Source organism: Danio rerio, chromosome 12 (genome assembly GCF_049306965.1).
Source record: "Danio rerio strain Tuebingen ecotype United States chromosome 12, GRCz12tu, whole genome shotgun sequence".
Lineage (NCBI taxonomy): Eukaryota > Metazoa > Chordata > Actinopteri > Cypriniformes > Danionidae > Danio > Danio rerio.
The window spans coordinates 35246739-35272913 of NC_133187.1; the positions used below are offsets into that span (position 1 = coordinate 35246739).

General features: G+C 35.7%; 3 protein-coding genes and 1 long non-coding RNA gene across 13 annotated transcripts in view; 2 read left to right on the forward strand and 2 right to left on the reverse strand.

Annotated features, from left to right (window-relative positions):
- Window positions 1-1566: 1566 nt before the first annotated feature.
- Window positions 1567-8472, forward strand: LOC141376836 (uncharacterized). Of its 2 annotated transcripts, XR_012388088.1 has the most exons (7): window positions 1567-1647; window positions 1786-1854; window positions 3369-3585; window positions 3706-3782; window positions 4507-4538; window positions 5957-6806; window positions 7695-8472. It is a non-coding gene; the product is annotated as an uncharacterized lncRNA (long non-coding RNA). The 2 variants fall into 2 exon arrangements; XR_012388089.1 differs by lacking the exon at window positions 7695-8472 and having other exon boundaries at window positions 4417-4538.
- A 556-nt stretch (window positions 8473-9028) lies between these two features.
- Window positions 9029-11230, reverse strand: LOC101884685 (uncharacterized). Its single transcript, XM_068224801.2, has 4 exons — window positions 10584-11230; window positions 10125-10286; window positions 9849-9953; window positions 9029-9706 (listed from the first exon to the last, which is right to left on the reverse strand). Exons 1-4 carry the CDS (start codon window positions 10633-10635, stop codon window positions 9093-9095), a joined length of 933 nt encoding a protein of 310 aa, XP_068080902.1. The 5' UTR covers window positions 10636-11230; the 3' UTR covers window positions 9029-9092.
- Window positions 11231-13236: 2006 nt separating this feature from the next.
- slc16a3b (solute carrier family 16 member 3b) lies at window positions 13237-22633 on the reverse strand. Of its 4 annotated transcripts, none has more exons than XM_005169469.5 (5): window positions 22521-22633; window positions 17147-17394; window positions 16332-16475; window positions 15483-16253; window positions 13237-15024 (listed from the first exon to the last, which is right to left on the reverse strand). In XM_005169469.5, exons 2-5 carry the CDS (start codon window positions 17367-17369, stop codon window positions 14636-14638), a joined length of 1527 nt encoding a protein of 508 aa, XP_005169526.1. In that variant the 5' UTR covers window positions 17370-17394; window positions 22521-22633; the 3' UTR covers window positions 13237-14635.
- Window positions 20739-26175, forward strand: part of ccdc57 (coiled-coil domain containing 57) — a 34001-nt gene continuing 28564 nt past the window's right edge. For 2 of the 6 annotated variants that reach the window (XM_073917296.1, XM_073917298.1), the window contains exon 1: window positions 20739-20849. The gene's annotated coding sequence lies outside the window, so the exon portion shown is untranslated. Of the gene's footprint in view, window positions 20850-21091; window positions 21174-25190; window positions 25492-26175 lie in introns of those variants that run through there. The other 4 variants (XM_073917295.1, XM_073917297.1, NM_001201562.2 and 1 more) reach the window with 3 other exon arrangements.

Consider the following 26175-nt stretch of genomic DNA (forward strand, 5'->3'; position numbering starts at 1 on the left):
TCACACTATGCTATCCGAACCATGCCTAGGCCCATTTTCCGGATTGATTAAGAAGTGAGTGTTCTGAATCGGGCTCAGGCACGGTTCACTTGGGTTCAGGCACGGGTACGCTTGTAATGTGAATGCAAAGCGTGCCTGAGCCCGAAACTGAAGACGAGACGTGGCTTTTAAGGGACTGTTTGATATGCATTTATTAATCATTATTACTGTTCAATGAACGCAAACTATCATAGATTATTAAAGACGCAAACCCCTCATTGCAAACCCATGACAGCTGCACCTTCAGCAAACCTCCTAATACATGCAGCACGAGGACTTTATGATTGTAAAAAGCGTAAAAAGTGGCTGATTTGTTTGAAGAAATGCGTCACTGCATCCCAAATGACTAAAACGATATAAAGAAATCTCCACTGCTAAGCGAGAGAGCTTCTTACACTGAACAGTGCATCATCGATGACGTAAGAGTGCTCAGGCCCGAATGTAATGTGAATGCAGGCCGTCAGGGGAGACGGGAGAGGGGACAAGTGTGCTTCGGCCCGGTTCAAGGCAACTGTACATAGTGTGTGTATGCCCATAGTCCCTCCAGCATGTCCTGGGTCTTCCTTGAGGCCACCTCACGGTTAGACATACCTGGAACACCTCCCTAGGTTGGCATCCAGGAGGCATGCGAAACAGATGCCTGACCCCCTCAGCTGACTTAATGTGGAGGAGCAATGGCTCTACTCTGAGCGCCTCCTATCTATAAGGGTGCACCCTGCCAGGAAACAAATTTCGACCGCTTGTATCTGAGATCTTGTCTTTTCGGTCATGACCCAATTTAATTGGTATTTCTTAATTGGGAAAAGAAATGTTGTCATTTTGAGCATAAAATACCAAAAGGACATTTCTTTAACCCAATATAAAGGTTTTAACTTCATGAAAGTAAAAGCAATATTTTCTGGAATAACCTAACCCTAACTTTTCTGAAGAAAATTTATAAAATCAAACAATTTTAAACACGTAGTACTCATTCATGCCTGACAAATCCAGTGAATTATCAAGTGGTCTTTTAAATTTTCATCGTTATATGTTAATAAGTGGCTTTATTTGACAAATGTTAGTCATGGAGTGTAGATGAGTCCATTACATTGTGATTTTCCACAGTCACATTGTTCATGTTAGAAAAACTGGGCTGTGTAGTTGATGATGCTTTATCACAGTTCCTGCGATTGACTCCTCAGGTTGTGGAACCCACTGTTCTTTTGTCACTGTCAATTTCTCATGATAGAGTTCGTCAAGAGGCCTGGAGCTTCATCTCGCCTCTGCCTAACCTACTATCCTACTAACTTTATTTCTTTATAGAAGCTTATAACTGCAGTCTTCTCTCAAAAATGCATTCAGAGCTTTTGATCAGTGATATATTTGTGTTATTTCTTATGCTTTTAAAATTCTGGATTCCCCTTTAATGATTGATATAAATGTTACTTATCAAAAAGCATGGAATTGAAATCAATGTTTTATTTTAATAATGAACTAAATTATTTTTTCTAATTACAGTTGTGTCCATTTCTTTTGTTAAATGTGCAGTACGTCAGTTTGAGACCCAGTGGCTTTTACATTCCTGGATAAAAACACAAGCATAGGTTGTCATACTGACGACCAACAGGAGTGAGTCTGACTATCAAGCCTAAAGAGTGATTTAAGTCGTGTTTAAATAAAAGCAACTGCACGCAATAGAAGGAATATTTAACATATTAAATGGAGTTTTTGTCCTAACCCACACCTGAAATGTCTATTTTTTTGCAGCTGAACAACAGAAAACTTGATGACACGATCACCTCATGTACAGCTCATTCAGTGTTAAATGCTAACAATGTGAGTTTGAATGCCTTTTTACATGACGTTTATTGCCATACTAAAAGCAGCAGCAGCATATTTCACCTAAGATCTTGAACAAGACACCGCAAACGCCTCGTAAATGAGTGAAAATGATAGCAAGTGACATGAAAGCAATGGTTGATGAACAAATATTAACGAAATAAAGCGGTTTTAAGTGTTATTTGGATGAATTACTGTTCATTGTTTGGACTCTCAGCAGTAAATATTAAAACACACTGAACTGATTAAACTGAACTTGAAATTAAACTACACTACACTTTCAATTTACTATAATCTTCTATTTGAACCTGCTTTAACATAATATACTTTGTAAAAGCACTATTCAATTAAAGATGAATTGAATTGTTATATATATATATATATATATATATATATATATATATATATATATATATATATATATATATATATATAAAATAACGTTTAATAGAAATTGACATCCCTTGGCCCTGAAGTTCCAACGTCCTGATTTTAGCTTCATCTTTCTTATATATGTACGTATGAATAAGAACTGAATTAGGTGTTTTAAAAATGGAAGTTGAGTTAAACTTTTCAGGTCCCCCTAGGACCACGTTTGGCACCTCTGGCATAGACTGTAGCCCAATGTAGTGATTAGGAAATACTCTTTATATGATGGATAACTAAAATGGCAAACTGGTTCAACAGGCAAACGGCAGAAACAGGTTAAAACCGTTCAATATGTGATTCATCTTTTTCACCAGTAGAGGAGACTGTTGACCTGTTGGCCAATACTGGACACAATCAGTCCCACTTACAGTAGCCTAAATTTTGAAAACTGAACATTTTTTGGGCATTTTTTAAAGCTGTGAATCATGGAACTGTTTACGATTGTTAAACAAGTCCAAATGGTACAACTTGATCTGTGACATTAAGCAGCCCCTTTCTGGTCAGGTCAAACTGTAATTGCCATGTGTTCTGAGTCACACAATTCCTCCTTGATTTTTATATGCATACATTTACTACAACTGTAATGCCAGTATAAAGAATGAACATTTTTAATACACAAATTCCAGAAAGATATTATAATTAAAATACTCTGTATAGAAGCCTCTTGTGAATCATAAATGACTCACCACAATGAATTAATTAGAGACTCTAAACCAGAATTTTTCTAGATTTATATTTTTTATATTGAAGATATTGTCTCCATTTTGTACAAAGATAAAAAGGTAAATGCATGCTCAGTATCATTTGAGCATTATTATATATATATATATATATATATATGTTAAATACAATATATGTAATATAATCCTATTTGCTAAAATAATAAAAGAAAAACTTAACGACGGTGTTATCAAGACTTTCAGAAAAAGGAAAAAATAGTGACAGATAATTGGCAGCCAGAAGAAAACATCAAATTTACCAAAAACAGCTTAGGAGCTACGTTTTTTTTGCAGTTTTTGTTTTTGTGAATCCACCAGAGGCTGCTGTGTACGCTTTTTGAGATCTCAAATTTCTCTTGCGAGTGCCATTCGTGCCTGCTGTTCTCTCGTAAATCCACCAGAGGCTGCTGTCGACTGAACGATAGACTGACCCACCCTCCTCCTTGCCTAAACTCAACCAATAGTGTTTTCAAAAGCACCAATTGCGTTTGCGTCAAAGTCTAGGTGGCAATGTGGAATTCATCATTTTCGGTGTCATGGTTGCAGTGGAGAGGCGGCTTCACTTTTGTCAAGTTAAACAGTGAGTTTTTGTTTAGATTTTTTATACATAAATGCAAATGTAAGCTTGTTTTGTTAAAAGGTATACTCAAATATTTATCATTTTACTTTATGTGCTTTCCTGTGTCTATTCACGCCATAGGCTGCTGACTGCTAATGTTGCTTACGGCTAACACACGTCCATCCATAACAACATAAAACATTCACCCGCAAATGAGAGTAAGTTACGTTAAACATCTGCATCTATAATTATAAAAGTATTTTGTTTTATACGTGGCCGAAATGAGTGAATCTGCAGCACACGATTGTTGTTCTACTGAATCGTTTCATTTTAGTGAATGAGTCATTTTTTACGTGTCTGGCATGCTCCAGTACTTAAACAATGCATTGAATCAAAACGACTGCTGATGATCGACTCTAATGATCGAGCTTAACTAATGTTAATGTTATAAACGTGAATTTCAAACTCATAAACCGCTTGCAAGTTCTCGAATCATCAGCTCTGAACCGAGTCTCTGTCGGATGCGCCCAAAGCTGATGACACCTACTGAGACCGCGATTGACTTTGTAACAGAGACGAACTGATGGCATGAATAGAGGGTATAATAATATATTTAATAACTAGTGCAAGCGGAATATGTTTACTCTGTGCAACAAGTCCATTGAACCGATTCATTGAATTGAACCGAGGGATGGAACAGATTTGCAGAATAAGTACCGAACATTTCTTCACAATTCATACATTTAACAAATCGAAAGTAATTGGTTTTATATGTGTTTTAATTTTCTGGTCAGCCTTTGTGTTAGAAGGGATCCATTTATAACCCTATTTTATCATTGTTGTTATTTACAGATCAATGATATTTTTTCTTAAGTTACAGTGCACAGCTCACAGAGTCACTGTATTGTCACTAAAATGCATGCCTTTGCTTATTTACATCAGAGTGCCTTGAAAATGAGCTCCAAGACTGCCAGGTATGTTGATAAATGATTTGTCAGTTCAGTGTGCACATTTTTTTACATTTACACATTGGATTCACAGTGTTTTATTTCCCTTATTGATCACCATGAATTAAGCAACCAATGCAATACCTATTTTTTTGTAAATAGTCAGAGTATTTAGGTAGCATACTTGTTTTTATTGTAAGACCTATTCGTCCTTCAAGTGAAAATCTGTTCATGCAAACCTTTTGATGCTGAACAAAAAGAAGCACAAACATACTTGCTCAAAGAACACACCTTTTTTAAAGCAGCTGAGACGAGAATGAACCCTACTAGTGCTGATCATTGTTTACATGATAACAAAAGAATACATTTAAAAATGATGCTGTTTGTTCAAACTACTAATTTAAAATGAGCTGAAACAACACAATTCTTGTGCGTTTTTGGGGACAACTTAATTGTTTTGTTCAATCCACTTAAATTTGTTAAAAATGAATAAATTAACTTAATTTCATCATGTTGTCCCAACACAAAATCGATTGTGTTTAACCCAGCATTTATTTTGAAAATTCTGGGTTCCACATAATCGATTTGTGTTGGGACAACATGATGAAATTAAGTTAATTTAAGTGGACTAAACATAAAATAATTAAGTTGTTTCCAAAAACGCACAAGAATTTTGTTGTTATAGCTCATTTTAAATAGATAGTTTGAACAAGCAGCAAAAGTTTTTTGAGTGTATGTTAAATCTTCATCACATTTTCTGCTGAATATTTATATGTAACACTTCAAATGTATTTATTGTAAAATGTCTTTATGAAGTTTATGTCAGAGTTTTGGATGAATAGACTTCAGTGGAGGGACAGAAATCTGTCATTTATCATTAAAAATATCTTAAGTTGTGATTCATTTGTTTTACCTTTAACTTTACATTGATTTATATTTTACCTTTAAAGAATTTTGGTTTGATTTTAATTTGTTTCCTGTTTTTGTATTGAAGTGCTGATTAACAGAAATCTTGTTTGTGTTCAAACAGTTGACATTAACTATAAAAGGTAACAATTTACAATAAGGTTCATTAGTGAATGCATTTACTAACATTAACTAATCATGAACAACACTTGTACAGCATTTATTAATCATAATTGAACATTTGCTAATGCATTATTAACATCCAAGTCCATGCTTGTCAACATTAGTTAATGCACCATGAGTTAACATGAACTAACAATGAACAACTGTATTTTCATTAACTAACATTAACTAACATGAACTAATACAGTGGTAAATGTATTGTTCACTGTTTGTTCGTGTTAGTAAATGCAATAATTAACATTAACTAATGAACCTTATTGTAAAGTGTGACCCTATAAAAACAACTATTCAAACTTTATGCTGGTTTCCTTGAATTGACATTAAACATGTATTATATTTTATTTTATTTTCAACAGGAGGTTGAACTTGAAGGCCACACAAATGAAATCATGAGGTTGTTGGTGATTCACAGCCCCACAGCAGAGAAGGACCCAGCAGATGAGTGTTGTCATAATTGTTTAAATTGTTTGTGTTGTTAGGTTTAAATTGTTTAAATTATGCATGTTTTGGCATTATTAGACTTTTCTTTATTTTTCTGTGATTATGTAAGATTTATGTAACACTGTAATGCATTGTAACACTGTATTTTGCTTGAAATGTATCTCTATATTAATTATTCAAAATGTTTTTATACTATTTGTTCAATAAAAATGCAATTAATAGTATTTCCTGTGTCTTGACAATTTTACTAAACTTACCCTTTACAAAATAAGCATTATGTAATCATTTGTATTGGCTAATTAATTTATTATTAGTATTATGGTAGTAAGGAACTGTTGCTGCTAAAAGTAGAGTAAATGTTACTCAAGTTTAGAAGTAATTACTAATTAGAATTATTAGTTAGGTCTTACCTAATTTCTTCTGGTATGTTACCACTATTACATTTAGATACTATTTACCCAAATATTTGTGATAGAATCTACCCTAAAGAAGTGAGTGCAAATTGTTACCTCAATTTTATTAGGAAGATTCTATACGTTGTGTTTTACAGTGCACGTTTTTAGATTTTACCACATTCTCACCCTGTTATTTACTTGTTTATTTTAACTTTTTTGGATTCTGTTTTTGTCTTACACACTTTCTGGAACTGTTCTTCACCGAACTTGAACCCCGTCATCGTGGTCAACTCCTCTTTTCGTCTCAAGTCCACTGACATGGCAAGCCACTGGATGAACTGGTTTTAGCAGGGAAGCCATCCGTATGGAGGTAAGTGGTCAGCTGGTGTGCAAGAATAGTAATGACGTCATATCGCCCCGAAGCATTCATTTTAAACACAAAATGTAGCCATATGTAGCTCTGGCTACATAATTTGCAATCCCCAGAAATGTTTGTTTATTTGTCAGAGACAGTGTACATTTAATTAGCATTTCTGCAAATTCACCAGAATTAGCCAGAGGCCTATTTTTCATCTGTTTTCTCTGAACAACCTAAAAAACGATGCAAGAATCATTCATTCATTCATTTTCTTGTCGGCTTAGTCGCTTTATTAACCCGGGGTCGCCACAGTGGAATAACCACCAACTTATCCAGCACATTTTTTTACGCAGCGGATGCCCTTCCAGCCGCAACCCATCTCTGGGAAACATCCACACCCACATTCACACACACACTCATACACTATGGACAATTTTGCCTACCCAATTCACCTGTACTGCATGTCTTTGGACTGTGGGGGAAAACGGAGCACCAGGAGGAAACCCACGCAAACGCAGGAAGAACATGCAAACTCCACACAGAAACACCAACTGAGCCAAGGATCGAACCAACGACCCAGCGACCTTTTTGCTGTGAGGCGACAGCACTACCTACTGCGTCGCCCTGCAAGAATTATACAATCAATCAAACATAGCTAAGAAGAACTAAAATATACATAGTTATGTAGATGTTAATAAAAAAATTATATAATTACAAATTAAACTAAAACACAGACATTTTGTAATAGGGATACAGTAAAAATAGTTGAAACACATTTAAACAACAAATCATTAATATGGTAGGCACAAATGGAAACATGCTAGTTTCAATCTAATCAGAATGATGACAGGTCTGATTCTCTATTAACCAGATTTTGAAATGTTTTTTGAACATATTAAGGGCGGTTAAATCTGTGATGCTGCCAGGGACAGAATTCCACTCCTGTGCAGCTGTAACTGAAAAGGCACCCTGACCAAAGGTATTTTTCCGGAGTGGGACAATAGTCAATACGGGCTGCCCCTCGTGTTGCTCTGTGTGTGGTGTTCCTGATGTTTACAAACTGACTGAGAGGTGGGGATGACAGACCATGAATGATTTTATACATCAGACAAATGTTTGAATACTTAATGACATTTTCCCAGCTTAACAATTTATGTTTTTGTAAAATGTTACAATGATGACGTCTTAGAGGCTTTTTATCCAGTATTTTAATTGTCCGTTTGTAAAGTGACTCTGTGGGTTTTAGTGTTGTTTTGTTTGCCTGTGAACAGCTTCTTAGACAGTAGGTTATATGTGGAAGAAAATCATTGAATGCATGAATATTTTTGCTACCTGAAGTGATAAATGTGACCTTTTGAACCGGAAATTAGAGATATTAAATTTAACAGTTACATATCTTTTTAATTTGTGATTTAAAAGTTAATTTTGAGTCAATTTCAACCCCAAGATATATAAATTCAGATACAATTTGTATTTTGTGCCACATAGACGTCTGTTAGATTATTTGTTATGTTTGTTTTAGAAAAGAACATTGCAACTGATTTGTTTAATTCAGTTTTAAACAGGACCGGTTTAACCATTCTGAGACATTTAAAGTTGAATATCTGAAACTTTGAGCACTGAAACTAGATGTGTAGAGATATAATACTGCAAGTCAATAAATATTGATGTATTTTTTTATTTATTTAATTTTGTGAAACATGTTGCATAGCAGGAGGTTTTTAATTACATTTTTCTTTTTGATAATTTAAATCAAATCATGTCTATTTATTATTTATAAAATTGAGAAATTATATTATATATATTATAATTATATATATATATATGAGCCACATCACACAAATAGCAGTGCGATGTGGCTGTATATTAGCACTGCTGGGAGGCGTGTGTTGTGCCTTAGTGTCCCACCAGTGACGATATACAGCCACATCACATTACTCATGTGATATTACGTTAACACAACAGTTTGATGGCATAATTGTGTATATAAAAAAGATAATCAAATACAAAGAGTCAAAAAACCAGCAGCAAGTGCAGCACACAAATTCCTGCATAAAATGTCACTAAAATTGAATATTTAAACCTCAATTAAATACAATATGAGGATGTTGATTGTCATTTTTTATTCAAGTGGCTGAACATTAAACAAACGCATATCACTATTTCACCTCTATCAGAATAAAAAGGAGAGAAAGCGTGAAAATAAAACATGTGAAAAAATGACAAGGACAGTATTTGAGTTTTGCATTCAGTTTATTTAACATTGAACAAAAACAAGGAAAGTCAGCCCCCAGCCCTTTATAACACTTTATACAGTCCGTCACCCCCACACTGCAACAAAACAGTCTGTGCTTTAGCATGTAATGCTGACTTCACATAACACCCAACATACTCCTCTTCCTCCTTCAGTATCTCCTCCCAATCCTTCTTGATCTTCTCGTCCTCTTTGTTCATCCACTCTAAATTCATTCTCTTACTTTTCCATCTCCTCCTCTGTCTTTCCTTCTTTGACCTCTTTTTCACAACCTTTTTCTTCTTCCCCTCCTTTATCGTCTCCTTCTGTTTCTTTCCATGACTTCTCCCCCTTCTCCGTCTTTTGTTCTTCCACTTATCTTCCTGAGTTTTCTTGTCCTCCTCCTCACTCATCTCCTCCTCCTCTTCCTCAATTATATTCTCCTCCTCCTGTATTATCTCCTCTTTCATTATCCTCCTCCTCCTTCTCTTCTTGATTTTCACCTCCTCCATCTCCTCTTCCTCTGTCTGCACCATCTTCTCCTCCACCTTAACTCTCTCCATTTCCTCCTCCTCCTCTTTTATTGTCTCTTTCTCTTTCACAGTTTTTTCCTTAATCTTTCTTTCCTCCTCTTCTTTCAAGTTCTCCTCTTCCTCCTTCATGATGTCTTCTTCAAAATCTGTTAAAATAGAAATGATTGCAGTTTACACATTCAGAGGATGTTCAATTCCAGATGAGGAGAAAATAACAATTTAGAATAACAAATTTATTATAACATTAGTGACAAATTGATATATATAGACGTATATATGTTGATTTACCATCAGAACTTTGTTCTGTTGACATGGGGAGTGTTTTTTGCTCCTCCTCCAAGTTTTCTCCCTGATTTTTGTCCTCCTCCACCACCATTATACTCTCCTCCACATCTGTTAAAAGAGAAATGATTGCAGTTTACACATTGTCCACAGTCATTTTCCTGCAGACGTCAACTCTAAGACCAGGTAATGAAGTACAGTTTATTTAAAGCATTACAGTCTAAAATGTATCTAGAAGTAAATATGAGTATTCATCATCATAGCATGTTTCTGTTGAATTACCCAGAGAGAGGCAGAACATTGATTTGAAGAAGGAAGCAATCCTGCTTCTTTTCTTTTTCCTCTCCTCCTTCTTTTTCTTCTCCTTCTCCTCCTTCTCCTTCTTTTTCTCCTCCTTCTTTTTCTTCTCCTCCTCCCTCTCCTTCTTTCTCTCCTCCTCCAGACCTATTAAATGAGAAATTCAAGAGTTCACACTTCGATATTGCTTGATAATAATAGCTGGTTTGGCATGCTGTCCCAGGAGAGAACCTTAAAATTACTTAAAAAAAACTTAAAATTAATAATAGTTATTTTAAAGTTGTTCTACACTGCATGGTTAAAAATATCACTTGACATTGATAGACCGCACATATGAGTTAGTAACCACAGCAAAAATATACTTCTGTCTTAAACATTACCTAAAAATAAGTTTTTATAATAAACAGTACTTTCATTCCCGCTCTCCACTCATTGTTTACTCACAATCAGGTGTTTCCTTCATGTTTTTCTTTCTTCTGAACAGAAAGCAAGACATTTTTGATGAAAAATCGCTGTTTGATGAAACTGAAATATCAACCGCCACTATTACAAACCAACAAAAGATTCTCTGAGCTGCACAGCCAAAAGTATTCCACTGGAACGCGTTCTAAATGACGTTCTACACATCATACTGTAACTATGGTAACAAGACACCGCAAACGCCTCGTAAATGAGTGAGAATGATAGCAAATGATATGAAAGCAAATATGGTTGAAGAACAAATATTAACGAAATAAAGCGGTTTTAAGTGTTATTTGGATGATTTACAGTTCAGTGTTTGGACTCTCAGCAGTGAATATTAAAACACACTGAACTGATTAAACTGAACTTGAAATTAAACTCTGAAAACTGAACTACACTGTTTCAATTTACTATAAACTTCTATGTGAACCTGCTTTAACATAATATACTTTGTAAAAGCGCTATTCAAATAAAGATGAATTGAATTGTTATATAATATAATAATTGTTATATAATATAAAATAACATTAAATAAAAATTGACATTCCTTGGCCCTGAAGTTCCAACGTCCTGATTTTAGCTTCATCTTTCTTATATATGTACGTATGAATAAGAACTGAATTAGGTGTGTCAAAAATGAAACTTGAGTTAAACTTTTCAGGTCCCCCTAGGACCACGTGTGGCACCCCCGGCATAGACTGTAGCCCAATGTTGTGCTTAGAAAATACTCTTTATGTGATGGATAACTACAATAGGCAAACTAGTTCAACAGGCAAACGGCAGAAACAAGTGTTTGAAATTGAGAACTATAAACTAATGTAAACCACCATATATTTTTGACTCAGCATCTACGTTTAATAATATTGAAGAGGTTTAATATGTACTAATTGGATTATAAACCTTACCATTTCGCTGTAGTGCACTATTGTGTAGTGTGCTTCTAAATAACTGCATTTAAATTGATCATGTTTCGTCTGGTGCAAACAGCTAAATTGCTTATCACTGCAAATCTCATCACGTAGCGTGTGTTAGGACACAGGGTTACAATGTAACCTGCAAACCTAATGTTTACGCTCGTAATATTTATATTATTTGCTAATTAATAACCACCTCATGTGCATCTCATTTCGGATGCTGCTACTGTCCACTGGAGGTCGCATTTCGGTCACGGATGCATGCTTTGACAGTATGACTGAATTAATAAAATACGCGGTTTTATATCGAGACAACCCTGGGTGCTGAAAGACATTTGGATAAACTGAAATTGGGTGAGTTAAAAAAAAAAACAAGACAGCGTTCAGGCAGGTAATTTACGTTTTTAAAGCGGAATATCTCACTTCACTTTTTTCAGATAAACAAGAATGTTCACTTGGCATGTTTCTTAAATACCTGCAAACATTATGGTATATTTATGCTTTAGAAGAGTCACAAACTTACATACTGCACCTTTAAAGAAAATTATTAATGACAGGTTGTCGTAAAGAGGCCTGAGTTTGAGTGTAAAATGGAGTTTACCTTAAGGTTACATTTTAGAATGTTTATATACTAATACTGGTATAATCCAAACCCTCAAGACATTCACCACCATAACAATGTAAGCACATCATAAAGAAATTGATGCAAAGGGTTTGGTCTCTTTATAAAAAAAATAATAATAAATAAATACCTAAAACGCTGCTTTAAAAAGATTACTAACCTTTTTACTAAAGGTACGTTACTAAAACTTAATGAAACAGTTAATTCAGAGAAATAAAGAGACATTTGCTCTACATAAACAGAACTATCATCATCATTTTCTTGTCGGCTTAGTCCCTTTATTAATCTCGGGTCGCCTCAGCAGAATGAACCGCCAACTTATCCAGCACAGTTTTTTGCAGCGGATGCCCTTCCAGCCGCAACCCATCTCTGGGAAAATAAACAGAACTAAATTTAGGCCATTCTCACCACCAATATTTGCAGGATTCAGTTGTTTACTCAAACTCTAGCAGACTTGTCTGACATGTTGAAACCAGACGTTAATTCTTGTGCAACACAGCAAGTTTGAGCTTCAAAATCACATTCGTTTTTATTTTCAGATGACAAGTCAAACTCTTCATGTATGGCTATGTCTTTTCTGAAGACTTAGATTAAACTTCAAGATTTTTTTGATCTATTATGAAATTGCATGAACAGACTTTTAATGAAGCGATGCAAAATCTCTCACCGTTTAAAAGAATTACAGATTTGGAAAGAAACTATGTAAACGGTCATAAATAAGGAGGATTGATCACCGCATTCATCTCGATGTTTCAAATGAACCACTACTTAAGGTGTTAAAGGTTTGATGCCTTTACAGATGGACACCAGCTCAACCGAACTGAAAATACTACACAAATCCTAGGCTAATAGGATCTGGACTAGTTCCAACCAGCTCTTCCAAGTAAACCATAGGGTCATATACAATTTTTACATCCTAATATGTGCAATTCTAACTAGCAACTAAAAATTCCAGACCATTCTGTTTATTCTCAGTAATGTAGTGAATCAGTTTTAATTGAAATGTTAGTGACAGTCGACTGAATCATGTTGACATCAGGTTTTAAAAAGATAAATGAATTAACATTCTTTGGATACACCATAAAAATGAGTCAAGATGGGAGTGGAGAGGGTGCATTTATTTTTTTAAATTTCACAAATTGTGTACCACTACAAGACTTAAGGCACAACCAAAAAATAGCTCAAGTGTCTGAACACAGAAGAGGGTCCCTACTCACAAACTGCTGGTGAAAGCGAAAATGAGGTATAGTTTAGAAGTTTCTGTACCGTCGTTTTTATCATTTTAACGTACCATTAGGTTCCTTTACAAAAATAATATCCCTCCCAAAAACAAGTCAGTGTTGAACAAACTAGTATAAATGCTTTTAAATAAACCTACATAAATCAAAAAAGTACAAGCTGTGGTCCTCTCCATCTGATTGATGCAGTTGGTCTGAAAACACTGACATTTAGATGAATATATATACACAAATATAAAGTGTAGTGTTCAACTGACATCAACACTTTGATAAATACTGATCATCTACACCAGAAAAGTTAAAAACTAACATTAAGAGCAAATAAAAACGACTATAAAAAAATAGAAGCTTGTCTTCAAACAGTTATATACTTTGAGTCACAAAAATACATATCTGAATTCCCTACATTCCTTTAGAATAAGGGTGCCAAACTCAGTTCCTGGAGTGCCGCAGTTCTGTAAAGTTTAGTTCCAATCCTTCATCACGCTTATCTGTAGGCTTCAAAACAAAGCTGGAGAACTCAGTTTGATCAGTTCAGTTAAATTAGGTTAAAGTCCAGAGATGTGGTCTTCCAGGAATGGAGTTGGACACCCTTGCTCTAGAACACAGGTGTAAAACTCAGTTTCAAAAGGGCCGCAGCTCTGCACAGTTTAGTTCCAACCCTAATTAAACACACCTGATCAAACTAATTGAGTCCTTCAGGCTTGTTTGAAACCTACAGGTAAGTGTGTTGGAGCAGGGTTGGAACTAAACTGTGCAGGGCTTCGGTCCTCCAGGAATTGAGTTTGACACCCCTGCTCTAGAACCAAGTCTAGTTTAAAGACTTGAGTTAGTCCGATTGGATTTGTCTGAAATGCAGGACTATCATGACCTTTAAAATCTATGCTCTCCCAGAAACGGTTTAAAAAAACTAAAAAAATAGATAAGGATACAAACCAACAATCCACATTAGCAATCACTGAATGCCACATACTGTTGAAGCAAGCTGGTAATCTTCAGTATAATGTTGATGACCTGCTCTGATGTGGAGTGAATCCTGACCAAAATTTTTTTTTTAAAAGCCTGTTTGTCCACTAGGCAGTAACCAGCCTTAAAAATCGATATCTCTCGATGCATGGGCTACATCTGATCTGCAGAGCAGGTCTGAAAGCGGTCCTCTGCAACCACACTGGAAGCGTGATACAAAAAGCATACACCACAACATCAAACATCCATGAGTCCTACAGGGGAAGTGCCTTCCTTTCTATTGTTCTAGCATCTTCACAGAGAGGACTCTGGCTCTACGGCCACACCATTTGGTCCGGACACTTTTTTGGAAGCATTTTCCACCTCTATTGAGTCTACCTCTATGCTTTCAAGCTCTTTGACCTCATCCTTAGAGGTTGTCTTGGTCTCCGGTTCGATGGCTTGTTTCTTTTCATTCTCTGCACCGCCTCCATTGTCTTGGTCGTCCTTTGGTGCCTTGTTGAGCTCCTCCATCTCAGTCTCTGTAATGGCCATCTCCATCTTGGCTGGTGGATCAGGCTGTTGGGGCTTCCTTTTGATGAAGAGCAAGTTACAGATGGCCAGAACAAGTGCAGAGAGGACCACTTCACACCCGGCCAACATGAAGACGTACATGTAGTTCTTTGTGGCGTCCAGGAGGCGACCTGTGAAATGAAACAGGAGAACTATGATATGAACTCCCCACATGGATTGAATTGTGGTGGTGGTGGCCACGACAGGTCATGGGGTGATCTATTAGCGGCAGCTGCCAATGCTAGGAGAACTACAGTGCAGTAGTTCAGGGGTCTAAAACATTCTAAATAAGGAACCATATAGTATTGCATAACTAAAAAGCCTTCCTACAAAAGGTTGTTAAAAGTACACAAGAGTCATTGGTTTACGGTTACTGTAGTCAATAGGTCAAACGTGTATTCGTCCAGCAGAATTTAGTTCCAATTTGCTTCATAACTTCTAGTGTGCCTTTGATTATTGTACGAGTCCAATTGAGCAGAACAGTTGCCCACTAGGAGCAGGATTGGACACTCTTGATCAATAGAGAGGCATAAACACAGATAAAAAAAAATAATAATAATAAAAAAAATAATAAAAGTGAGGAACTAACCTGCTCCGGGTGGTCCCACCAACACGGCAATGGCTTCGACCAACAACACCAAGCCAATGGCACTGGAAAACTTCTCAGTTCCCACAATGGCCATCAACACCTCAAACTGCAAGGCTCCAACCATCCCATAGGAGATCCCAAAGAAGATGCAGAACACCACGAGAGATGCATAGTCTTTGGCAAAGGAGCCGAGAATATCAGCAATGCCATTGAAGATCATAGCAAAACTGAAGAGGTAAACGCATCGTGGCCTCACCCACTTGAGCCCAGCAATGATCCCACTTGTGGGCCTGGCGAAGATGTCTATAAACCCTAATATTGTGAGCAACAAGGCAGACTTGGTGTCCTCATTGCCCAGTTCCTTGGCATAGCTTACCACAAACACTGGAGGCACAAAAAGACCTAGAACCATAATGGATGCAGCAATGGTGTAAATCAAAAAGCCACGATCTTTGAAGACGGTGAAGTCAAGGAGCTTGGGCTTTGGTTTAGTTTCTTTTGGTTTTTCTTCCACTTCACTTGTCTTTTTGGGTGCCAACAAGGGCCTCATGAGGGCTCCACATGCACAGCAGTTGAGCAGCAAGCCTCCAAGGATCAAGAAGCCTCCACGCCAGCCATACTTGTATTGCAGAACCTGCCCAAGTGGAGACAAACAGCACAGAGCCACAGGACTTCCAGCTGCGGCCAGCCCATTGGCCAAGGGCCTTTTCTCACTGAAGTATCTGTTCAGCATGATGAGGGATGGCTGGAAGTTCAGAGCAAGGCCCAAACCTGGAGTACATTATATTTGAATGTTAATGTTGAAGTCAAGCACTTCAGAACCATTATAGAAATGAGAAGAGTGCTCACCTGTGATGACTCCAGTGCAGAGATATATGTGGATGATGTTGGTTGCAAATGATGCCAAGACCATACCCAATGAAGCAAAGAGACCTCCAACCATCATTACAGGGCGACACCCAAATCGGTTCACTAGGATGCTGCATAAAGGCCCTGTAACAAGCAGACCATGGTTAGAAATCCAATAAAAAGGAACACCGACATGACTTTTAAATGCTAAAGGTGCATCACATTTGTCATTGTTCACCAAAATTGGCAAAGATCATAGCAACCAATTAATGCATTCGGGAGATCCCCCAAAAATTCAGTCAACGAAAAGCTAGATCTCTGATATTCATGGCGGATTAAATATTGCACACAATTTTAGGTAACGCAACTAACGCAATCCAAAGACACCCAAATAACAGGGGTCCCGGTTAAGAACTTCGTTCAGTACCAAAATACTTTCCCCATTTCTTGAGTCAGAATAGCTCGATTACAAAGTCCAGTTATTTTCAGGCATTGGAGCCAATCTCTACAGGTCAGTGGCTTTTTAGAAATGAGGTTGGAGATGGGGACCACAGCATATAGACATTTTAGGGTCTGAAAACCCCTAGTACTAAAGCAGGGATGAGTCCTGCAGGACCAGTATCCAGCATTGTTTCGCTCCAACCCCAAACACATCTACCTGTACCTTTCTAGTGCTCACTAAAACACTAATTAGCATATTCAATTGTGTTTGATTAGTGTTGGAGCAAAACTCAGACACCAGTCATCTGGGATCAAGTTCGCCTATACCTGTACTAGAGCCAAAAAACATTCTTGTACATCATTGCGGTCCGTACCTGTGCCATAAAGCATTGCAAGAAGGATAGAGGAGATCCAAGCCGTGTCACTGTAGCCCACTCCAAACTCCCGGATAAGCTCTTTGAAGAATACGCTGACAGCTTTTGGAAAAGCGTAGGAGAACCCAGTTATGATGAAGCAGCCGAAGAGGACAGCCCAACCCCATCCTCCATCCGGTGCTTTGACTCCGCTGTCACCAGTGTCTACAACTGCTCCACCCATGATGATCTGTACAGCTAGGGCTCAACTGGAAAGAAAAAGGGAAGTTAAAATTTTCTATTAAAATTTTAAGTTGTATGAGCCTCAAACACTTCAAAAACAAGTTTGATAATTTATTAAAAAATAATAATAATAATTAAAAATTTTCCAACACTTCCACATCTACACTAGGGCTGGGCCGATAAACGATATCTAATCCTGATAAAATTTGTATCAATAACAATGGTAAGCTCTGGACATTTTCTATATTGATCCAAGACAAGAGCCAAATCGCATAGCAGAAATGTGCAACAATGGTAATCAAAAAGTGTTGCTATTAGGGCTGCAACAACAAATTGATTACTAAAAAGCATTGGCAACGAATTTTATAACTGATTATTAATAAATAACTTTAAGCGGAGATAAATGTTAGAGGAAAGATACATGGCAAAAGCAGAGAAATCTGTGCGACCCTAGTCATCCAAGGTATGAGAGCACTTCACACCAAGTAAAGTGTGTTAATGGCCAAATATGCAGAAGAGATGACAAGAGCACCAGGGCAATGATCCAGCACCTGAAATGCAAACATGCGTGTCACATGACAAACATGACATGTCGCCACAAACATTAAGGGTGAACATTCTAAAATAATGAACAAAACTCACTCCCTGGGCCAGATAGAATCTTTTAAACTCACCAGTGAAAGGGTTAATAACAGATGGAAAGCAGCGGTGCTATAGTTATTTTGCATTGCAAGACTAAAGACATGTTTATTCACTTGCCTTTTTGGATCGTTAATTTTTCCATCTGTTGTCAAGCTTCACTGTAAAAACAGTTTCTTACTTAGTAATTTCATCTCGTTTCTAGTCCAAATATCTAAAAATCTCCAAATATCTAAAAATCTTAAAATAGAGACGAGAAAAATGGCACGAGAAAAGTGACAAATAAAACTTGTTTGAGATTTTATCTCATTAAGATAATTTTTGTCTTACCCCATTGGCAAGTAATTTAGATTGTTTTACAGCAAACAATCAATTAAATTGAGTTTTTTTTTTTTTTCAGAAAGCAAAGCAGAATTTCTTATATTATTTCATGTGTCTAGTTGACATGCATCTTAATTTATCTTAAATTTTTTTTAAAGATATTTAGATTGAAAAACAGGACTACTAAATTTTGTTATCATAATCCTCATCATCATAACAGCTCAGTGATGTTCAAGGACAACATGTTTGTGCACTTTCTAAAGATTTGTTCCATTTTTAAATAAAGGGTTGGAAATTAACGTTTTTTTAAATCCAATTTATTGATTAATTGAGGGAAAGAAAAAAAATGTAATTTAAATTAATTATTATTATTTTTTTTTAAATAAATTAAAAGCACCAGACTAATCGATTATTAAATAATAGTTAGTTGCAGGCCTAAGATATATTAAAGATGTACCAAATTCAGCCACCAAAAAATTATCGGCCAAAAATATGTTATGCCACTTAATGGCCCCTTTAATTTTTGTGACCTCAGTTATTGTTGGGGTACTCTTAAATCTGGAAGCATTAACAACTTCTATCAAAATGTATAACGTCATCATTCAATAAGGGAAATTATCATTAATCCGGATTTTTTTTGGGCATAAAAATCGGCCAGTCCTAATCTTCACTGAAGAGTAAAGTCATGCAAATGTACAGAGAACTCAGTCTGAGTCATCAAAAAATGCTTTAACCACATTCAACTGGATACTGCTAAAGAATCATTACCACTCAATTGCCAAAAGTAAGCCTTACACAGCTTGTTCTCTTAACATCTCAGTACAGCAAGATCTTTTTCAGTTTCCCTGCATACAGAATTCACACCCTCCCTCATTCATATTCCTGCCAAGAGCTGCTCTCGTAATTCTGGGTGCAACATGTTAGTTGTAATACTCACAGCCACAAGTATACACAAAGCATATTTAAAAAAAAAAAAAAAAAAAAAAAAAAAAAAAAAAAAAAAAAAAAAAAAGCATGACTAGCACTTTATTGCATTTTAAAAATCGATCCGCAAACCATGTTCCTTAAAACAGAGTTTGCCAGTTCTGATCATGAAATACTGCCACAGCTAATGCATTGAAATCACAGGTGTTAGATTGAGGAATCTAGAAAGTGAAAGGTTGGGGGTGCTCCAGGACCAGATTTAGCAAACACTTTTCTAACCTACTAAGCAATGTTGAAACATCATGCCCTTTCAAATGTCTCTCAACACGAGGAGCTGCCAGACAGCTGTTGGCCAGCTTTCTTAAGACGATTGTCTTAATGCTTGAGATTTCTCCTCTTATTTCTACACATTAAGTACCATAGAAAACATCTACTTAAATACATTGGATTTGCAACAAAAGGTCAATGTAGTCTGAAATTTAGCAAATACTTCTATTTAAAGCAATGTCAAAATGGTCAGTCTTCATTTACTGACCTTTTTTAAAGGGCAAGAGGGTTATAGGACTCGTTAAACAAGACACTGATCAATGAATGCACATACACACTCATTCAAGACAAGCTATTGGACATCCTGGTCATAGATACAGCATTAAGATCCATATGCATGTATATGGACACTTAAAATGACAAAAACAGTTGAATGAGATTATAAGTATAGCAATTAAAAGATCAAGATAAATCAAAAACACCTCAGTGTGACAAGACACAAAGCACACTAGCAATGGAAGAGCCAAGCATTTTTAAAGGGATAGTTCACCCAAATTTAAATTTGCTCACCCTCAAGTGGTTTCAAACCTTAATGTTGAAGACAATAGGATTTTTTTTTTTTAAATATGAAAACTTGTAACCATTGACTTCCATAGTAGAAACAAATACTATGGGAGATGACAATGGTTACAGGTTTACAGCTTTCACAGAAGAAAGTTAAACCTCTTTGGAAGTAGTATAGGGTGAATAAATGATTAAAAATAGCTTTGTTTTGGGTTAATTATCCCTTTACAGGTAGCACAGTGGTCCTTCAAAACATGACATTTCATTACACCGTGTTCACACGTAGCACAATGACAATAAAGCTCAAATTGACTCAAATAGATTAAAAAAAAGTGATTACTAATAATACAAACACACACACACACACACAAACACACACACTTGCATTTAGTTGTATGCAATTAAACAGAAACAAAGCTGTGCAACATGTTACCCATACAGTGGAAATTAGTTAACCAACAGCTATGATGTCAAGCAACTATATTAGCCAAGAGCAAGTCATGCAACCAATGTACTGTATGTGCAACCTACCTCTCCTAGGGTCTCTGAAAACTGACTCTCTTTCCCAACCTCTCACATATCTACCTTTCCTAGGGGGCAAGCAGTGGGTGGAGACTCAAGGGGGAATACCTCCCATGACAAAACCCTGTACCCTACCAGAGCCATGATATACATCCTAAATTAAGACTCTGACATTTGGGCCATGTGCTTCCATCGTCTTTGCTGCTACTGACTGATTGCAGTGAGCAGAATCAGCTCTCGTGCTGTTGAGTATAAGTGGATATTGTTCTTACCCATATATTTTTTATATTAATTTAGGATTAAAATACGATAAAGAGGAATAATATGTTAGTTATAAAGGGAAATTATGGACAATATAATTATGTACGGCCATTGAATTGTTTGTATGAAGCAGGTCACAGCTGGTACTGGGCTGTTTGTTAATTATGGATGCTTCTTGTCTTGGCCATACTAATTAGTGAAAGGGGCTGATTCTAATCTGTCGTTAGCTGTGCAATAGCAAGATTAGTGATCAGTTGTATTTATGTATATCCTACCTTAAAACCTATGCAACATCATTCCAATTTAGGTGGGTGATTCTCAGTTTATCACAATATTTTATCACTTTATTTATTAATTATTTTGATTGAAGTAAAGTTTTTAGGTCTCCTGAAAAGAGATAGTTCACCCAGACATTTTAATTGATTATTTAGTCATTTTGTTAGTTACTTTATTCTGTTGAACACAAAATAGGATACTTTGAAGAAAGCTGAAATCCTTTCACTTCTATTAGAAGAGGAAAAAAACAAATACAATGAAAGTCAATGGCTACAGCTGTTTCCAGCTTTCTTCAAAATATCCTCTTTTCTGTTTAACATGCTTTAAAATGGTGTAAATGATGATAGAATTAAGTAATTTGGGTGAACTATCACTTTAAGGCAGATCTATATCGTATTTGCCTTCTCCCTCTGACCTTCCTCCCCCCACAGCAAGGTCACTGGTCCTCAATTTACACACCTGATTTATGTTGTTAACTAGTAGATTGCACAAGACCTGAACTGAACTGCACATGCCAGCAGCTATTATTTTTAGCTCTTAATAGTAACATGACCCTAAAATAATCGATTGCTTGGGGTGGTAACTATGACAACAGGCTGCTGGAGCAGTTTGGGTCATTTGAGGATGAGACGCAAATAAAGTATCACTCAACTGCTCGTTATAGATGACAATTTTCTTTTGACATTTTTAAGGGGACATTTTAAATACATATTTACAAAAATGCTCATATAACTACATAATAAAGTTGTATCTTATTTAATTTTACTTTAAAGCTTAGCCTTTTTAAAATTGCAGATCAAGACGAACCTTAAAATGTTATAAAAAACATTATAGCTGTTACTCATTGTACCATACCTGTCACTGGGTTAATAAATATTTGCATGAACTGCATCTGAAGTATCTGAGCTGTCTGGTCTACGTGCTAAACGTGACTTTTATACTCTCACTGCTCCACCAATAAGATGGCACCGCCACAAGAATATAAATCCACATACAGTAAATACCCACTACACTAAAAGTGTGACTTTATTTTCCCCTCTATGTACAGCACTAACTGACAGTAAACGTGACTACTTGACGGTTTACGTGTTATCACTCCACGTGCGGTAAACTAAATATTCACAACATGGCAGTATAGGTATGCGTATAACGATGACACGTGCTGTTATATGACATTTTTATAATCCATAACATTATCAACACAAGAATGTTATATACATTTCTTTCTTCCTAAAAACCTGTTACTTTTCATCAGTCAATCAATCTCCATAGCCGCCCACCGGCATGCAGCATCCCCTCTAAAACCCGACGCACGCGCATAAATCGCCCAATCGTTACCTCAGAACGCATTTAAAGGCATCAGTCCTCATAAACATACCTTAACGATGTTCTACGATTGAGGTTTTTTTTTCTATGATGAAGCTCCTTGGATCCACGACCATCACGTTCGCACGGCACACATCTTTCTGTGTGGCTGTAGAGCGCTGATCTGCCGGTAGCCGGTTTCTCTGTCACCGATGAATCACTCGAGTCGCTGACGCGCAGCCAATGATGCGCCGTTGTACGAGGGCACTACGTGCGTTTCCCCACCGCTCTCCTTTCCTCTCATCATCCCCATTCAAACCATGTGCTCAAGGGATTTAAAAGGGATTTGCGGGCTGTCCCTTCATATATGAAACACCGGCTAGATTAGCTGGGTGCTGAGCAAAAAAATATTACTTGGTAATTTTCCTGCCCACATCATAGTGACACAGGTAAAACTGACAGTTGTGAAACAGGACGATGATGACACTTCCTTGTAACTCACTTGTTTAAATACAGTTTATAGTAATAGTATAGACAGCTGATGAACTTGTACAGAAACTACTGAACAAGGAATATATATATATATATATATACATATATATATATATATATATATATATATATATATATATATATATATATATATATATATATATATATATATATATATATATATATATATACATATATATATATATATATATATATATATATATATACATATATATATATATATACATATATATATATATATATATATATATATATATATGTGTGTGTGTGTGTGTGTGTGTGTGTGTGTGTGTGTGTGTGTGTGTGTGTGTGTGTGTGTGTGTGTGTGTGTGTGTTTGTGTGTGTGTGTGTGTGTGTTACATATATATATATATATATATATATATATATATATATATATATGTATATGTATATGTATATGTATATGTGTGTGTGTGTGTGTGTGTGTGTGTGTGTGTGTGTGTGTGTGTGTGTGTGTGTGTGTGTGTGTGTGTGTGTGTGTGTGTGTGTGTGTGTGTGTGCGCGTGTGCGTGTGCGTGCGTGTGTGTGTGTGTGCGTGTGTGTATGTATGTGTGTGCGTGTGTGTGTGCGCGTGCGTGCATACCCTCATATAAGCAGGAGCAGACTTATTAATTTGGGGCCCTAAGCAATACCAGGTATGGGGCCCTAGCATTAAAACTCTTTGTCCTCTGTAGATTTTTTATTTATTTGTAAATAAACTGCATGTTAAAATATATTAAAAGTGGATTATTTATCTTCTTGATGTAAAATTAAATACAATAAACTCACACAAAAAAACTTTACAAACAAACTATATTATTTAGCCATATTTGTAAAAAAGAAACGTTGCACTATGGAGGCCCCAGGGTTTAAAAAAAGTAACACCGTTAAAATCTTAATGCTTATAGTCAAATTTCACAACATATGATAGAAAATTTTTAAAAAGGGGCTGTATAATTAATATAGGTTTCTTGGCACTGGTTGTGGCCCCCTAATTCCCCAGGGCCCTAAGCGGCTGCTTATTGGTTAAGTCCACCCCTGCATATAAACTGAATCATCCACGGTGTATAGTAAAAGTTATATTCAATTTAATTTTTTTTTCATTATATTACATAACATAATGTTTTCCAGTGTGGGTTTAGTTGGCGGTTCATTCCGCTGTGGCAACCCTAGGTTAATAAAGGGACTAATCCGCAAAGAGAATAAAGGAATGTTACATGAATATAAGATTATAATAGAATGAATAATAAAAAGTATATTTTAGCATATTCATTCACAATATATTCTATTCTACGAAACAGTTTTTACAAAAACAGTTATATATATATATATATATATATATATATATATATATATATATATATATTTTTTTTTTTTTTTTTTTGTATAATTATATTTAATTATATATAATTATTATATATTGTATATATATTATTGTCATGACCCTAATATACAATTTAAAATCTGTTTGGTAGTTTAATAATGTCATATAGACAGCTGATGGTTTTGCAAAAAAAACAAAAAAAATTACTGAACAGGGTTTGAGTATAAAATAATTATGTAAAAAATAATTTTATCTAAAAAAAATTATTTATATATGGAAATAATTATGATCGCACAGTTTTAAAATGTATTTAGCATATACATTTATCTTATATGTGCTTAAAGCACCCTTATGATAAGAGAATAGGCATCATTTCACCAAATTAGAACGTGACAGCAGGCAGGTAGAAACCACGTGAATCAGGTGTCTTGTTTCATGTTGCGTCAGCTGCTGTTGTGCCGTCTGTACGCCTCAAGAGAAGTTATATCACTGGGTTGAAAAAAAATTAAGTCTTAACTTGTCATAACAACTCTGGCAGGAAGTACACTATGCAAGCATACCAGACGTGATACACTTACATAGTTAAGTGCTTTGTCAGTGTATACATAACATTTTGACCCAAACATAAATATATTCAATATCAAATTACATAAACTTTCCACTTAATTAAATTTAATTACATCCACTTATTAAACACGTTTCATTTCAAACAAATACCCCATAAGAATTTTATAACTTTACGGTAAGCATGCTGCTTTTATAGCAGGGAAATAACAGTCATGCATCCCAGAAATTGAGCTTAATCAGAAGTGAACTCGTAATTTCCGCTTTTCTAAATAAGTATATGTGACGTCAGGTTGTAAACGCGGTAACTCATCCAGCAGCAGAAAAGGATGTTGTTACTCTGCTGCCATGGAAACGATCATAGCTGTGGGGGCGCAAAGCTTATGCTTGTGCTATGCTGCTTTAGCTTGTTAGCTTAGCTGACCCATAGAGAGCTGACCTAAGCATCAACGAGAACAATTTTAGACTTGCAGCAAATTCCCTTTAGTCTGTAATTGTCGCGTGCTTTGACCTTCGCAGAGTTTTCGTCACCTCTGTTTATTAATAAACACATCAAATAAAGCGTTTGTTCGCTGTGGCTTGTATGCTAACATGAGGAAATGCATGTATTTTCATTCATGCTTGGGCTGATGTACACATTAAGGTAAACTAGCAACTATTATCACTCAATGAAATCAATCGAATCATGTCGAAATACTTAAAATGACTTATTTATGTACTTTTCTGCTTCTTGTTTTCGTGTGAGAGCGCTAAAAACCTGATTTAACTAAATTTGATTGTTCAGTGTTATTTGTTATTTATGTTGTCATCATTATGTTTATACAAAATGGAAATAATATTTTTTTAGTGTTAGAAAGTTTGAAGACGAACATGAATGAAAGTGAAAGCCAGAATATTAAATGTTATGTATGTATATTTACAGAGTACCGTTAATCTAGTTTACTAGGATTACTGGGTAACAGTTAATCCTCCTATGTAGATCATGTTTAAAATTGCACATTTTAATATCTGGAAATGGACATGTATGTCTTTAAAATTGAAGACAAAAAAAGAAAAGTTTATAAAGAGCCAAAGTATAAAAGTATATTAATGTACAGTTGAAGTTAGAATTATTAGCCCTCCTTTAAATTTTTTTTCTTTTAATTTTTTTTTCCTAATGATGTTTAACAGAGCAAGGACATTTTCACAGTATGTCTGATAATATTTTTTCTTCTGGAGAAAGTCTTATTATCTTTATTTTGGCTAGAATAAAAGCAGTTTTAAATTTTTTAAAAATCATTTTAAGGTCTACTACGCTGCATAAAATGCTTTTCTTATTTACATCTTT